Source organism: Plectropomus leopardus, chromosome 16 (genome assembly GCF_008729295.1).
Source record: "Plectropomus leopardus isolate mb chromosome 16, YSFRI_Pleo_2.0, whole genome shotgun sequence".
NCBI lineage: Eukaryota > Metazoa > Chordata > Actinopteri > Perciformes > Serranidae > Plectropomus > Plectropomus leopardus.
In genome coordinates, this window is record NC_056478.1 from 5300939 (window position 1) to 5318314 (window position 17376).

At 40.3% G+C, this 17376-nt stretch overlaps 1 protein-coding gene across 2 annotated transcripts in view; it reads right to left on the minus strand.

The window, feature by feature from the left end:
- The window catches only part of pak5 (p21 protein (Cdc42/Rac)-activated kinase 5), a 104998-nt gene that overhangs the window by 52378 nt on the left and 35244 nt on the right, over positions 1–17376 (minus strand). The window contains exons 1-2 of one of the 2 annotated variants that reach the window (XM_042502960.1): positions 16660–16714; positions 6264–6487 (exon numbers count right to left, since the gene is read on the minus strand). In XM_042502960.1, the coding sequence (XP_042358894.1) occupies positions 6264–6487; positions 16660–16714 (279 nt within the window). Of the gene's footprint in view, positions 1–6263; positions 6488–16659; positions 16715–17376 lie in introns of those variants that run through there. The other variant, XM_042502961.1, reaches the window with a different exon arrangement.

Below are 17376 nucleotides of genomic sequence, written 5' to 3' on the forward strand. Positions count from 1 at the left end.
ATATCAGGCCATGGGTGAGACACTAAAAATAACCCGGCCCACCTTGGGAGTCAGGGTCTCTCTCACTCACACACACACAGACACACACAGACACACAGACACAGACACAGACACAGACACAGACACACACACACACACACACACACACACACACACACACACACACACACACACACACACACACACACACACACACACACACACAGGAGCATAGTGGTTCCCAACTGGTCCAGCCACTGAGTCCTAATTTCTCCTTAGTCATTGGGTCAAGGTCGGCACAAAAAAGAACTTCTCACATATTCAGTTTTATTTTACAAACGGTAAATGTGGGCTTAAAACAGAATTAAATAAAAAATATTGCAAGAATAAAGTGCAATTAGTTAAAGCTAAGGGCTTTTCTAGGATTTGAGGACATTGGGGGGCCCAGCCAGGACCTCTGTTAAAAAAACAAAGAAAACAAACAGCCCTCCAAACCCGTGGGAAGGCTTTTTTTTGGGGGCTTTTTTTTTCTTAAAACATTTTTAGGTAAATTTTTTTTAAAACATTATTTTTTGGGCTTTTTTATGCTTTTATTCCATTGGACAAGTTAAGCGTGAAAGGGGGAGAGAGAGGGAATGACAGGCAGCAAAGGGCCGAGGCCGGAATCGAACCTTCGGCTGCTGCAGCGAGGACACAGCCCACATACACGGGGCACCCGCTCTATCCACTGATCCAACAGGTGCCCCAATTTTGGTAATTTTTGAAATTTTTTGGCAATTTTTTAAAATCTAAAAATAGAAATTATCTTTGGATTTTCAAATTTCTGACCATCCTTGAACAGATTATGTGGCACAAACGCTTCATGCATTTTCCCAGAGTCACTCACGGAGGCTTAAGGAAAAATATTTGTAGCTTTAGGCAGGGCCAGCCTCCTCCTCTGATAAATAAAGAACAGTCCCCCAGGCCTATTCTTATTAAAAAAAAAAACAGGTCACATAATACCAAGAAAAGGGCAATGAAGTACTTACTTAAAAAAACCCTCACTCTATAGCAGGAGACCACACTTAAAAATGAAAGCTCTGTGCTGCAAATTCAAACTGCATCAAAATAAAGTGTGTTTTTCACAAACTTGACATGGTAGCAAGCCACTTGCAACCGCGACCCAGTTTTGGACTGTGACCCACCAGTTGGGAACCACTGCACTAGCATATACACGAATGCATGACAGAGAAGAAATAATAACAATACTACAAAAATCTGATCTAAATGTCTCCATTTTTTGAGTTTGAGAGACAGATTTGTCAGCACAGAGAACAGTAAGAACAGTTTGGGACTGAAGACGAGGCCTGCATTGGGTTGCAAGTGTCACTAAATAAAAGCAACATCTTCATTTGCTTCTTCAAAGTAGCGCACTCACACACGACTCACACACAAATGTGTTAGTTTGTATTCCCCGCATGCACGCTCCGAGAGAGAGCGATGCGAAATCCTTTGGATCTGACGTGGGAGTGAAGTGACCCCGACTTCTAAGTAACATCAAACTCCTTTCCACAGCGTTCTGCGATCAGCTTTTTTATATGTTGAAAAGACTTGAAGCTCCATTCAGATGTTTTTGTTTCCTTTGAGGGAGACTGAGTGACTTTAAATTAGCATGTGCTGCTCAGCGATTATAATAAACAGATCATACAGTTTGTCTGTGATTCCAACCTCCCTACCTAAGTGGTAAAAACGGTCCCAAAGTCACAGTTTTCCTTGTGTTTTTGACATGATGCAGACTTGTGCTGGGTTTCATCACTTATTTATTTCCTTTGAAATATCCGTCTATTATAAACTTCCTCCTGAAATTTGGCTAAAAGTTGTGCAGAAGCAGTAACTTTGGTTGCTGAGGAGCATGACAAATATTTTATTATACACCTCCTCGACTATTAGCTCTTCTTTTTTATTGGGATATAAAAACGCGTGACAGGTATGAGCATGTCCTGTTTAGGAATGCTGATTAAAAAATGTTGGCAAACACTTTGTAACATTCTCAGACTTCAAGATAAACAAAAAAAATGTTACTCACAAAACTAGTTTTGCACTGGCAAGTATGTCCATGCACACTCTCAAAGATTGACTTGGATTGCCTGTTTTGTGTTTACACAATAGTTTTGTCATTTATAAACTGATTTTTTTACTTAAATTCCAGATGTATAGACATTTATAAATGCTCATTTTTACATCTGAAAAAAGTTAAGCTTACAAACTATACAGAACAAAGCTGAGAGATATTATATTTAATTTATCTGATTGATGAAACAGAGAGAAGATATGATAGAGAAGAGGAGAACAGGACCGGTTAGGTTAGGATGGGATAAAATGTAAAATCTGATAAGATCTTACTTAAAGTAATCTTAGAAACTGACTGCCTCGAAGGAGGACAGTAAATGTTACTATTAAGCCTAAGTTATGTTTACTGTATATCTTATTGTTAAGATTATTCAACATATAGCTGCATATACTTAATTTTGTGAAGTTTTTGAGACTTGAAAATGACAACTGAAATTGTCTTGTTACCTTCTTAATTTTTAAAGTATGAAACTCCAGTAAAACAAGTTAGTCTGACTTAACTTGATCATGACAAAGAGGATTTTATTATTGATGAAGTCAGGAGATTCAGTTCTGTTTTCTTAAAATGTTTAAGAAAATACAAATATGATTTTTTGTCAAAGTTTTTTTTGTACTGTATATTGAGCCGCATCAATTTTCTGTCACGACAGACAATACTTTTCTGAGTCTGAGGTAAATATAACCAAACTTTAAGTAAACTTAACTATTAGATATAAAGTAAACATAAATTAAGACTAACAATAATTTTTCAGAAAACCAACTTCTGAATATCTGTACTTCCTCCATTGCACCTTTTGTACATACATTTTGTGTTCTTTATATTCTGTTTTTTTTTCATTTTATATTTTAAATTGCTTCCATATTTTGATCTCTTACACTATTTAAATTTAATATTTTTATTCTTCCTTTATGTTAATTGTTTTGCACCAAAACACCAAGTCAAATTCCTTGTATATGTAAATTTACTTAAATAAATAAAATAAAACCGGATTCTGAGTCTGATGCAACGTATTCGGGAGATTAAAATCAACTTGTTAGATTTTATAGTGTAGGGAAAGGAGAGAGCAGAGGAGAGGAGAGGAGAGGAGAGGAGAGGAGTGGAGACCCGATTGGACCGGTTTTGGGTCGGATCAGGAGGTGCATCACAGATAGGGTTCCTCTAACACATGCAAACCCTTTCTGACCTATTTTCCACAGAGTGGCGGCCCACAGTGGAGCAGAATCAGCTGTCATGGCAACATGCACTTCACATCTCAGCACCCATCATCATCATTATCATCATTATGATTATCATCATCATTATCAATGGTGCTCCATAGCAAGGAGGAGGGGCGGGGGGACAAGGGAGCATGCCGCTACAGTTTATCTCGTCACTTCTGGGGAGGCTCATGCGAATGAAACAAAAAGGAGGAGGGTGGAGATGAGGCCTAAGAAAAGACTTGGCAGAGCAAATGTTATGTCATGTGTGTGGAGTCATTCTCAGTGTTGCTCCCTGCTCCTGCTGACACACCACCTCCACCTGAATGCATGGCAGCAGGCAGCGGAGGAGAGATGTGGAAACAAAACAGCGGATTTGTGACTGTGTGAGAGCGACCAACAAAAAAAAAAAAAAGAAAAAAGAGGGGGGTTAAAAACAGAAGGGAAGAGGAAGTCATACTTTGGGCAACGGCGTTTCGGATGACCGGACTTTCTTGGGAGATATCTGTGAAGAGAGCAAGAGAATTATTTTCTTGTTTCCCCCTCTTCAGAGATATCTCCTGTGGCATATTGCTGTTCTCTCTTACAGGACTTATGTGGATGTCTGATGGTGTATTTTCCTGTCAGCAGCACCTGTAAGTGGTTCCTCAGAGACTAATATACAAGTTAGCTCCATGATTTAATGCTCACAATGGTGCTTTCAGTCTTACTGTTTGCAATTTATTACAATGCAACCGAGCGCTGCAGTGCTTTATGTCAATTTTGGACATAAAAAAATGAGAAATTTGTTGAAATTTGACATGTTTATGGGGCAAGTGTTCTTTAAGTATTGTCAACAAAAAAGGTGTAAGCAGGTGTTGTAACACACACAGAAAGGCTTCCAGATAAAGCTGAAGGGCAGTGGGTCACACATGCAGTATGATGGGACCACAGACAGAACAATGGAAGATAAAAAAACACATTTTAAGCCCCTGTGAAGACCAACGAGGCCTCCGATACCTCCAGTATTGCAAGAAAAGGGCCTCAAAACAATCTGCTACAACCCAGAAAGAAGGTGCACAGAAGGAGCATTTTATCAAGTGTAAGTGAGTATAATTAGCTACAGCCCTTTTTTTCAGCGGATCGAATGTGTCGATGTGATATGTTAAGAAGAACCAATGAACAACAACACATCAGAGGAGACACTCTGAAGGTTCAGAGACAAGGGGGAGACACGCAATCACAGTCACAGGGGAGGCAAGAGGGAGAAATCACAAAGCCGAATGAAAAAAGATTAAAAGAAACATCAGTTTGCATCAGGGTTTATGAGATTGTGGCATTATCTAATGGGAGAGTCAAATGAGGCAATGTCTTTAAAGCTGCATTAAGCAGATTTTGACCAGCAGGGGGCAGAAAGTCTACGGGTTTATTAACTCTTTATAGGTAACCATGTCTAACTTTTGCAACATGAGCATCCTATTGAAGTTTCTGTCCACCTGGAGAAAGTAAGTCTGTCAAAAATATCTAGGTCATGTTCTCTAGTTTATGGTTTGATCTCAAATGCTTCAAAATGCTGCAGCACAGGGCAGCTATGTTCCACAAAACCTTATAAAAATATTAGTAAAATCTGAGAATCATTTCGTAAAACAACCAACATCGTTATCTCAACAATGAGGACTCGTTAAAATTTGGGCAATTTGGCCTTTAAATAATATCGCAATGCTACTTATGTGACTTGCAAATACTATGCAAGTTTCTTTCCAGCTTAAATTTAATTAATCATCAAGTTTACCGGCGCTGCAGTAACAGTCTAACGTAATGAGCTGTAGTGACGGTATTGTGAGCAGGTGAGGTGTGTGTTTGTGTTTGCAGAGCTCCGATCACAACTATTTTGTCACATTTTGCGACCACAGAGCACCAGAGCGACTTGCAAATATTAGTAATAAATGAACTGGAGAGCTGTTAGTTTGCTGCTGCTCACAGTGAATGAATCCTAACGCTTAAAGGCGTCGCAGTATCTGTTTAACTGTTTGCTGGTAACCAGAAGCTTCACCTCCGCAATAAAAACATCGACACCTCCAGCCTGAGATGAGCCAGATCCTTCAAAATAAAAGCATCATATGTGTTCAGCTTTATTATGTGACAGTAGATACATTATTTAACTTTAATGTAACTGCAGTTCATTGAATAATTTGTATTTCAGTAGTTGACATAAGTTTAAAGGACATTTAAAAATATCAAGATATATATCGGGTTTTGCAATGTAGCCTTAAAATATTGCAAAATTATCTTAAAGCCATATTGTCCAGATCTATGCAGATCTTTATCTTGCAAATATGACATGCTAAGATGCAGTGTTATAACAGCTCAAAATGAGAACAGTGATAAAGTCAGCAAACACACTCGGTTATGCAGTTAACAGTTTACTAACATTAACCATCAAGAGCTACTGGTCACACAGTATGAGACCAACTAAAACAGCTAAACGCTGAGTGCACTGAATTGAGACGGTTCATTTTACTTATGAATTCAACATTTCATTTGTTTACAACCGCTGTGGTTTTCAGTGAGTCTGGCACTACGAGGAAGTTCACTTTTACTTTAACATTAAAATAATGCTTAATGCAAGTTTAAAGCGGCATGATGTACAATGATATGACTAAAATTTCATGTACTTGGGCAATTTGAGTCGTGCGAAGTGTCCAGATGGCACCGGAGAATTATCTATTTTGCCTCAGAAGAAAGACAACAGAGTGTAACAAGAGGAGGATGGAGTGGTGAGACACGGCGACACTGAAGTGGAACACAGAGTGAGAAGATAGAAAAGTAAAAAGAACAACGGTGGAGGAAAAAAGGAAAAAGTTCATACAGACAGAGAGAGCAGGGGTGTGAGGGAAAGCCAGGGAGGAAGAGAGAGTCACAAAGATGCGAGAATAATGCATGATAATGATTTGTCCCCAGTGCTCAGTCTTGCTGCCCTCTGTACATTCACACTCTACCTTCATTGGTGCCAGCTGGATGGGGGTGATGTAGGAGGGGTCCACCATGGGCTTGGGGCGGTTGGCAGTGTCCGCCAGGAGGCTCTGCCATTGCTGCGGCAGCCCGGTGAACTTCTGCTCCCGCGGGTCGAAGCCCGTGTGGACCCGGTGCTCAAAGTTAGACGGAGCTGAGATCTCCAGCCGTTTCTTCTTCTTCCCAAACATGCTGGAAAACCCTGGCAAACCTGGAAAACCAAAGAAGACTGTAAATGTAAATTAACACTGACTGCAGCATTGACTGATTTTAGACATAAAACAGACATTATCTTGATTTATGTTTGATCAGCATTGCCTAGTTTTAGCATTTGTTTGGTTATTGGTCCCAGTTTGACTGACAGACAGAGGGGCGGGTCTGTCTCTTGATCAGCTGTATAAGTATGCATATGTATGTATGTATTTTTATGTGTGTATATGTATGTATGTATACTTATATGGATGTATACTTACATTTTAATTACATTTTCTGCAAATTATGTTGTTTTGCTTTGTTTTTTATACTGTGTGGTTTTGTATTGTGATGCACTTTGTAACTCTTAGAAAAGCACTACAGAAATATAGATTTATAATTGTTTATTATTACTCTTTGAGTCCGTGGTGGCAGCGGCAGGGTTGGCGGACAATACGAAAATATGGAAGTACAGCCTGTAGTTCAAGCAACAACCCCAAGCGCCAGCGAAGCAATGCCAAATGATGTACATGACATAATTTGGCAGTGTTTCTCTGGCTCTAAAATGTTTACAGAAACATATTTTAGTGCACAGTTTCGCTGTAACAGCGGGAGTTTGTGAACAGGAAATGGGCACCATACTGCTTCCTGCACAGCGAGGACAGAAGCCAAAAAAACTGAGACCAAACTAAACAGCACTGATCAAATACAAACCAAGATTCTGTTACTGTTTTGCATATTTCTCGCCTCAGTCGGGGCAAAAGTTTACTGGTCTGGTACGGCGCAATGCAACGGCCCTTATCTCTGTTTTCTCTGATCATGTAGCATCAATTTCAAAAGTATTTGCATTTTTGCTGCATGGACAGCCCAGGTCTGTGTGAGGCCTCTCTCTTTATATCGGAGAAATACTTCTTCAACGAGCAAACCTGAAAAAGTGCCACAAAGCTTGTTTATCTCATGTACAAGTAAAGAATAACTTGTAAAGATTTAGTGCACAGCGATGCTTAAAGTTGTCTAAATATGCCTGAGGATCTTTCAATATCTCACCAAGCTTCTCTCACCAGCTTTTCAATCCAATCCTGAGCCTTACAGATGGCACGCTGCGGTGCACAGCATCTTTAGCATGAAGGTACTAACACTTTTACACAACATCAAACTGCATCACATTTAAAAGCAGGCAGTAATGAGAAATATAATTGAACTGATAATCACCTTGGTTATTATAAAGGCTTAAGTATAGCAATCAATTAGGATTTGCCTGCCATGCCTTCAAGCTGCACAGCTGAAGTCTCCAGCATCAGTGAGAGTGATTGGCTGTAACTACCAGCTTTACACTGATGTGTTGTATTGTGCCGTTATGCACTCTGCTGCTCCGTAGCACGCTAAGCTCAGCCCTCTAATGCTGCAGGATACTAACAAGGAAGGAACAAGCAAAAATGTCCACTTTAGTTATGTAACATAAACATCAGAAGAAGAAAAAAGGATGCACTGAAGCGAAGAGAGAAGGAGAAAAATGACGCTAAGTTAGGATTGTTGTTTTTTTTTAATGTAATGTAATGTGGTTTGATAGTGATTTAGATGCATAGCAGCTGCTGCTGACTGTGTTTTTACTCCACCACTAAGAGGAACTGTTTGGAAATGCCATTGTGGTTTGGGCGGATGTATGATGTCCAGTCATAGGAACAAAATGTCATGATGTTGTTGGTGTGACTGTGAATGGAGTCTATTGTGTCGCGTCTTTCTAGGAGGCATTGTCCTCGGAGAAAGACAAAGTCATCCTTCTTCTTCCTCCCTGTTCTTGTTTTCCCTCTCTGCTTCTGTTTTGGCTTCTGCACAGATAATGTTTGCTGTGCCAGTCCATAGCAAACACTTATTTATTTACATAGGTGTGTAGTACAGGTACGTTGTGCACAAAACAAGCAAGAAACCTTCACTTAAGTGAAAACATTCGAAAGTCTCAGGAAACCACATGAGAATTTACCTTCTAGGTTGTCTAAAAGAGTAAAAAGCATATGGTGCCCATGTAAATGTAAGTATATATTAATTTTTAATTTGCACTGGCTGACATTGTACTACAAAAAACACTGTGTAAGTAAACAGTGGATTTTGTTCCCTGAAATATCAACTGTAAGCTAACAGCTGTAGCTAGCTAAAGCTAGCGCCAATGCTAACACTGTGTGCTGGTTAAAAACTCGATTTCCAGCTGATTTTTTTGTCTCCACTTCCAGTTAATTTATTTTTAAACAAAAGACAGTTTAAAAAAAAGTAATTATTATGCACAAGATGACTAAATACATGTTACAATGCTAAGACCGTTAAAGCTAGCTTCACTAGCGTATCATGTTCAAGACAAAAAGTTAGCAACCTCACCGACCGATGATCATTGTGCGTTAGAAAACGTGACTGTTTGTGTATTTCGATATAGCACTAGTTAGCTTTGCATTATAGGAACGTTCATTGTTATAAATGAAAATGTAATTTACTTGTAATCTGCTGACCATACCTTTTTGATAATTTTGCCAATAATTTTGCATACAAGGGCCGTGTCAGTAAAATTAATTTCATGCTGTAGCCTACGCTAATGCTGCCTTCACATGCTCCTCCGAAATATCGTATTCATGAAAAATGAGCACATGAACAGCCCTCCAAAGTCGTAATTATGAGTGGGAAATTAGGACATCTTGATGATACCCGAGATGCAACTTTTTTGTGACGTTTCAGGGCAGCAGAAACGGTGGAAAGCATGGAAACAGTGTCAATAATCGATGGTAAAAAATTATATATTTTGTTTTTTTGTTCCTAGTAGCTATCATTTATTTTTAGAAGTTGCACATTTTAGTATAATGCATCTATGAGCTGTAGCAGGTGAACCTCCAGGCGAGTGAACTAACATTGAAACTTGATGGACTTGATGTCATAAATGCTTAAACATCACACGCATCGTGCATCACACCATAAATAAAAAAAATTTGATCACATATAGAATGTAATATTGTATTAATGCTAACTCCTGTCCATGTAGAGTGACTCCGATTAAATATAAAAATATATAGAAATATGATATATACAAAACATATACAGATAAAAATATAAATAAACTGGAAACAGCTATCAAACTCAACGCCTCTTCTTTTTAACTTCCATGTTTAGGACCTCAAAGCTCATGAATACAATGACGCTGGAAGAACGACTTCCAAAATTGGAAACTACCAACTTCCATCATCACATGAACGCAACAAGAGCAGATAAACAAGCTGTTTCATCCATTCTTTACATTTCCTCTTGTATTTCTGATTGTAGGCCTAAAAAGTCGCAACTCTCAAATATCTTTACATGAAGAGTGTATTAGAGCCCCGTGTGCACAACTTCAATGTGTGCACACGTCTATATTTATGAGAGAATTAGCAGAAAATGTAAGTAATGATAAACTGTTTAATTAGACATTTCAAACATGCAGGTCAGCTGCAAAAGAGTGTTAATCAAGTTCAGTTGTTGTGGAAACGATTAACTCTTACTCTTTACTTGGCAGCTCCTCCTGCGTAGATGCAACGAGAGAAGTCACCAAAGAGTCTATTTCAAAATGTAACTTTAAACAGACAAAGCAAAAAAATGCAATCATGGAAATCTCTCTCAATTATTTCCTTTGCTGCCCTGCAGGGAAGCCAGACAGTCCAAATTAGTGGCCTCAAACAGGAAAGATAGAGAGATAGACTGATGAGAGAGAGAGAGAGAGAGAGAGGGGAGGGGGATGGGTGGAGGCAGAAGAAGATGAAAACAGAAGCAGAGCATGGTGGGAAAGTTAATGGGAGACAGAGAAATGAACAGATGGAGGAAAGAGAAGAGACAAAAATGTAAAGAGTCACGGAGAGACGATGGGATGAGCAGGCTTAAGGCTTTTGTGATGCATACAGCAGCACAATCGAAGCACAACAGATTATTATGCAGCGCGCAGCTGCCTTTAGAAAGCTCAGTACTGGATCAGAAAGGTGTTAAGTCATAGATAGAAACCTTGTGCCACAGGCATGTTTACACAACTCTGCTTTCTGCGCCGCGTTCACTGTCAGCCTCAGGTTTACACTCTTAAGACCCAAAGATGTTTCGCATCAATGTGATGAAAATATTTTTTAGTAAAAAAAAAAAAAGACAAACAGTTTATGTAAAAATTAAAGCAAATCATTGTAAAATGAGATCTTAATCCAAGTGTGTAAAGTATTGAAAACATTTTTTGTATATAATGGACTATAATATTAAAAAGAAATTATATAGACCACTGCTGTAAGAGGTCAAACAAGGTCAATTATGATTATTTTTATTATGCATTTTTGATCCATGGAGGTTTTTTGTAAAACTTTCCTCGAGCTGGGAAAAGCGATTTAAAAATTTGTGACATCATCACAATGCACTTTGCCCTCTGTATGGATTGTAATGTTTGTTTTTTTTCCATCTTCGTTTTCTTTCTCTTCCTCCCAATTTCTTTTACCTGTTACCTGCCGAGAGACTACAGATGTCAATTAGCAGTCGTGGCATATTTACATTTGTATTTTATACTTATGTTCATTAGTATGCTGTGTCCCTTTTAAAAGGAATAAAATAAAATAAAATAAAATAAAATAAAGAATGTAAAGTCTACAACCTGAGCAAAAGAAACAGTGCTGCAGATATTCAGTGGGCTGCATGTGGCAGAAGTAAACTTGCAAGCTAGGAATTTTTGGGGCATTTGCACCAGGTGAGCAATTCTCATTGAAATAAACTGGCTCCAGCATGGAGTCAGCCATAATTAGACACACGGAGGTAGCAGGAGTTCATTCCAATATATATTTACATAGTTAATAGTTGTTTACTGCTATATTAATGAACAGAATCACAGGTTTGATCCTTTAACAAACACAAACTAGTGGAAACATCAGACAGAGGCGGGTCATTAAAGAAACACATGACTCCTCTTTGTCCATCACATGCTCTGATTCACAAAAACACATGACTTAAATGCTCTCCACAGGTATCCTCCCCTTAGATAACCAGCAAAAACAAAAGCCTAACAATACTTAGCTCTAATCTTTTCCATTTTGTGCTGAGCTACAAATCTCTTATGCAATGCAGACATGTCAGCAACCCTTTCCACTCTTGGCTGATGTCCACCTGAACCTCCACAAATCGACCCAAGGTTTCTGACCTTGTTACTATTTCCAGAGCATGCACACAAAGTGGCTTCTACGAGATGAAACACTGACATGTAGACATTATGCTGATGAGAAATGACATTCCCAAAACAAAGTCAATAAAGACGACGGCAAGGATGAAGCAACAACAGCTCCTGGGAGAGGAACAGTCTGACAGAAGGCGATGCTCCAATATTTTGTAAATATCGACCACAATGACGCTGTCTGCAGTCACCACACTGAAACACACAGTGACTAAAGCGGGCCTGATCGCGGCCGCGCACTGAATCATCAGCTGACACATGCAGGAGCTGAAGCCCTTGTTACCTTTGAGCAATGGACAACAAAAACAAATCCCATAATGCCACGTCCAACAAAGAACCAGATTTGAAGTGCAGAGGATAATTAGGCTGGCTCTGAAAACTGTAAGTGTCAAATCTTCCTCTGTCATCACTGCTCACTGATTTCCTGCTGTGGGGAATGGGAACAGTGAAGGAGGCAGGACAGTGATACACAACTTACACAGGCCAAATCTGGCTTCTGATTGGGCCCAGATTTGGGCAAAATATTTCTAATTCACGTTAAAATAAAGTGATTCACACTGGGAATTGTATTTGTTCTTTTAGTATACATATAGAACTTGTTTATTAAAAAAAGTGCCAGTGGAGACTCCCCCGCACCCCCGACAGAGGTCCTCGCTAAGCCCCTGATGTCCTAAAATCATAAAAATGTCCTGAAATCCGAGAAATGTTCTGAAATCCAAGAAATGTCCTGAAATCCAAGAAATGTCCTGAAATCCGAGAAATGTCCTGAAATTCGAGAAATGTCCTGAAATCCAATAACCATTCAGAAATCCAAGAAATGTGCTAAAATCTAGAAATGTCCTAAAATCCAAGAAATGTGCTAAATTCTAGAAAAGTTCTAAAATCCTAGAAATGTCCTAAAATCTAAAATTTGTCCTAAAATCAGAGAAATGCCCTAAAATCTAAGAAACATGTATGGGGTTCCTTGGTCTGGTCCCTGGCCTCCTGTCATTTTGCAAAAGTGGTATCCCTGAGGTCGGGCTGGGCTGGTTTATTTTGGGTCAAACGCTACACTCATCATTTTTTCACCAAGAAGGCCACTCAGTGGTGGAAGGACGGGACAAATGACCAACCACAAAGACCAGCGGTCATATCTGACATCTGCAAGTGCTGAACAACAACAGTGGAGGAGAATTATATTAATATACTGTAGACCAGGGGCGTCCAGACTGTTTTGAATGGAAGCCAAATTAGATAATGGAAAATACATGGAGGCCAGCTGCTCCTCACATCATATTAGTAATTTAAAAAAAAACATCACATGCAACTGTGACATTTTGCAATGAAAAAGTATTTAGCTTTCCACCACTCCTGAAAGCAGAAGCCCTCACTGTCGACTTAACTCCTTTTTGCTGTGGCCTACTCCCAAACTCGGCTCTGGGGGAGTTTTCTCCTCCACAGCCTGCAGTCTCCCACCTCGGTGGATGTTTGAAGGCACAGTACAATTCCCAGCCTCCCAGAGGCCTGAGGCCACTACGGGGTGAGGAGGACGGCTGGTGACTTCTGGAAAAGTGGCTTCAAAACTGTTTTGAGTGGAAAGGTGCAGAAACATTAATCTACAGAGTTATACAGAGAATTTTGTTAATTCACGCTGCGGTAAATCGGTTTACATTGTTATTATTAGAAAACTGTGTGTGTTAAATCGCAAATGAGCTGAAAAACTAAAGATTTGTACCCCAATGTGTAATGTAATTTTCTTTTGGTTAGATTGATTTTATAAAATTGGTATAAAAAAATAATCATTTAACCAGTCTCAAAGTCGAGGTATCAGTATCAATAAAAAAAGATTTTGAACAAAACCCAGCCATAAAAGGCGGCATGGTTTCCTGTCATTTGGATTGAGCTCCACAGGATAGATATTTCAAAAAGCTTGGGTTTTATGACAGACTATAATGTTTTTCACACACCATCCTTCCCTCTCTGTGGTCTGTGAGCAGCCATAGTGAAGATGGAAACCCCTGACCTAGATGGTACGTCTTGGGAATGAGATTATTAAAGGCTAGCAGGGCTTAAGTCGTCTAGGCCAAGCTCAACTGCTAAGAGACAAAACAACACATGCACGCACACACAAACACACCACCAAGCACATGTAAGACAGCAGATGGAGGTGCATGTTCGGGCTCTCACTCAGTCCGAACGTACTCCTGCAGAGCTTTCAGCACCTGCCCTCCCTCGACAGCTCGGACTGAGATGTACTTTAAGTGTAGAGGCCTGTGGGAATTGCCTCGGCGCAGCGGCCAGAGGAACGACTCACTGCGCAACTCCTCCCGGCTGCCACATAAGCACCTCTTGAGCTGTAATTTATGGGCAGATTGTAAAGCACTTTGTGAAGTTTCAGACTAATGCCTGCAAGGTTATTCTGCCAAAGAGTAACAATGTCACTGCGATGAGGAATTGCACCTGGTTATATATGGCAGAGATTATGGAGCTCCATTATTCTAGGTGTGTGAGACTGGTGAGCACTGACTGCATGAATGTGAGTGTGTGTTGTATGTATTCACTCATAGTCCACAGCTGTAAAGGGCTCTAGAGCGGAGTGGAGCTAACTAAAACGCATACTGTTCTGCAACATGAATATGTGCCTTTTGAATATGTCAAAGAAATATATTTTGATGCTACCGTCACATTCAGCGTGCTAGTAAAAGATGCATTACATAACTGCACGTATGCACACACAAAGCGTGAGTTTAATAAACTGAACACAATTCAAAGGCGAATAAATATCAGCGATAGATTGTGCCTGTGCTGCGTTCACTAACACTCAAAAAACATCCGAACTGATAGGGGACACCGAATGATAAAAATGGGACACACAAACACACAAGATAAAGACAAAGGCAAGACGAAGTTTTTTAAGCCCAAACATGATATTTTTCTAACCATAACTAAGTCTTTTGTTTGTCTAAACCAAGGGTTCCTACACATTTTCATGAACAAAATGTCACAACATTTCCAGGACTTTTCAAGGATCCATGACAAAAATTTCCAATTCAGAAAAGCATGCACCTCTCTGTGTCTGCAGCACTTGCTGGCGCAGGAGGGGCCTCACTTCTCAAAACAACTGCTGCCACACTATGTCACATATACAAGGCACTGTCATTACAGGAACGGCTTGGCTGTTATTAGTGATTAAAAATGAGAACTGTGAGAGCTTGTTTTGTATCAAACAGTAAAGTTGGTTAAATTAATTGCCTTATTTGAAATCGCACAGCCTGCGGTGAAACTACTGCACATCACAAAGTCGATGCTTAAACACTATAAACCACGCAGTCCTAAGTCGATGCATAATAGAGCTACATAATGTCAGCAGCTAACTTACAGAAAATAAAATCAAATTACTTTGAGTGACAAATAATTTCATTACACACAACAACATTTTGTGACTTTTCCAAAATTTTCAATGATTTGTGCTAGTTGCTAGTGCTACTTGTGTGATTTTTCCAGGCCTGGAAAACAAGAATGTGAAATTCCATGGCTTTTCCAGTTTATCCATGACTGTGGGAACCCTGTAAACCGATCCATGTGAACCACAGTGATGTTGAAACATAAAGATTCAACGTGTCAGCTACCTAATAATGTACAAATGCAACATATCTGTGGTTTGCAGAAATGTTCAATGCCAACATTAAGTCTGGGTTGGTTGAATTCACAGAGCCTAGAACAGAGGAGGACCGTGGCGGGATACATCATTTCATCTTAGTGGGAACAGCACTTATCCCCCCCAACCCCATTTACACAACCCCGACCCAGAAACCAGTCCCAGCGTCCCTGACGAAGACACATGTGTGAAGCATAAGAGCACACATGCTCCACATACACACTAATACTGTGACACAAACATACTTAAAGGGGCTACCAGTCCCAGGGCAGAGATCCTGACTCCCAGGCTGATTTGTCTTCAAACCATCTGTCACCATCTGAGCCTCCACAGGCATTTCCCCTTTTGTACAACACCTCAACGAACACACAGAAACACACACAGAAACACACACAGAAACACACACAGAAACACACACTTTCACTGGAACCTGCCTTATGCTACAGCAATACAGTGACTCTATGCATGTTTGTGTGTGTGTGTGTGTGTTTGTGTGTATACACCGTGTCTATTTTTGGCTCCTAAGCGCATGCTAACGCTCTGCGGCAGCATGACGTATTCATGTGTTTTCCAAACACCACGTTTGTTTTGCATCCTTTAGATTGTAATTTAGCAGCATCATTTGGTATTGCGATGCAGAGCATTCACTCATACACAAATATGCAAATACATTTCATACATAATTTAAAATGCAACATGAAAAGGACACAAGTTCCTTCTGATAAACAAGTTGAAGGAGGGGAAAAGTTCTCGGCTTCGTTTGTTGCTACAGGGAAGAGGTGGAATTTCTAATTTGATTAATTTAATTAAAAAGGTCAAATGTTCCAAGACACCAAAACCTGATTTTTTTTTTTTTTTTTGTTCAAGGTATTATAATTTCCCCGGTGTTCCCGAACGCAGCTTTACCCGATTTGAGTGACAGAAAAAATGCACAAAGTGATGCAAAATGTGCTCCTCATCAATAGCGTCTTGGTTCTGTTATCCCTCGCCTCTTTTGTCCTGCCCCGCTTTGTTGTGCGCTGTTCAATTCTGTCCCATTTGCATTCACTTGTTCTCTCCAGACCTTGTTCCTTCAGATGATTTAATTGGCTCAAAAACTGTTTACACAGACATGCATTTCACCTCCCAGTCCCCGTAGATGTATCTGTGGAGCAGTAAACAACTCCAGCTGAAGAAGAGGCTTTTTATCATTCTCGCAGTGTTTACAGCATGCTGAGAAGTTTGTAACATCTCTCATTCAAATCATGTTTAAAGACTCGGGATGATCAGAAAGCTGCAGAATGTTAAATCATGGCTCTGGTGATGAATGTATCTCATCTTAGTACTACATTCATTAAATCGCTGCTCTTACCTGGCAAAAAACTGACAGTCTCTTTCAACCAATCAAAGTGCTCGGGGTAAGCCATGGCGAGACAATCCAGGACAATCAGAGCCTCCTCAGATGTTGCACTTTGATGTCAAATAGCGCTCCCGATAAATCCATTATGCACCCCAATTTTCTCTCAACAAAACATGAAACAGCGAGTCCGCTGTCTGAACCATGAGAGCTGAATTAGGCGCCGATGATTCCCCGGAGGAGCGACACTTCAGTGAAGTTATTGAATTGACAAATCAGGTCACATCCAGGACCCTGTGCAGCCCCCAGCGAGCTGCTACTACTACTACTCGTAGCCTGCTGCTGCTGCTACAGTATGACTCTCCCTGCCTGCACGCTCTGATAACTCCCGATGTGAGATGCACAGGGCACAAAAAAGTGCCTACGCCAGCAGCCTGGGCCAAGGCACGGCCAGACAGCTTAAGCCCGGACCCATCCCATTTCACTTTCATTGTTTGTCTAACTGGGTTTGACCAGCCGCGTCCCAAACTGAGCACCCTCTGACCTTCACTGTCCTCCTCCCACTTGTCGGTCTGTCACCAGTGCCACAAAAACAACAGAGAGTGTGTGTGTCCTCTGTGTTCCCACAATCCACAGGATGGTGTTTGTGTCCCGGCTGCCCTGTCACACACACACACACACACACACGCGCGCACACACACACACACACAAACACACACAGTCCAAACTGTC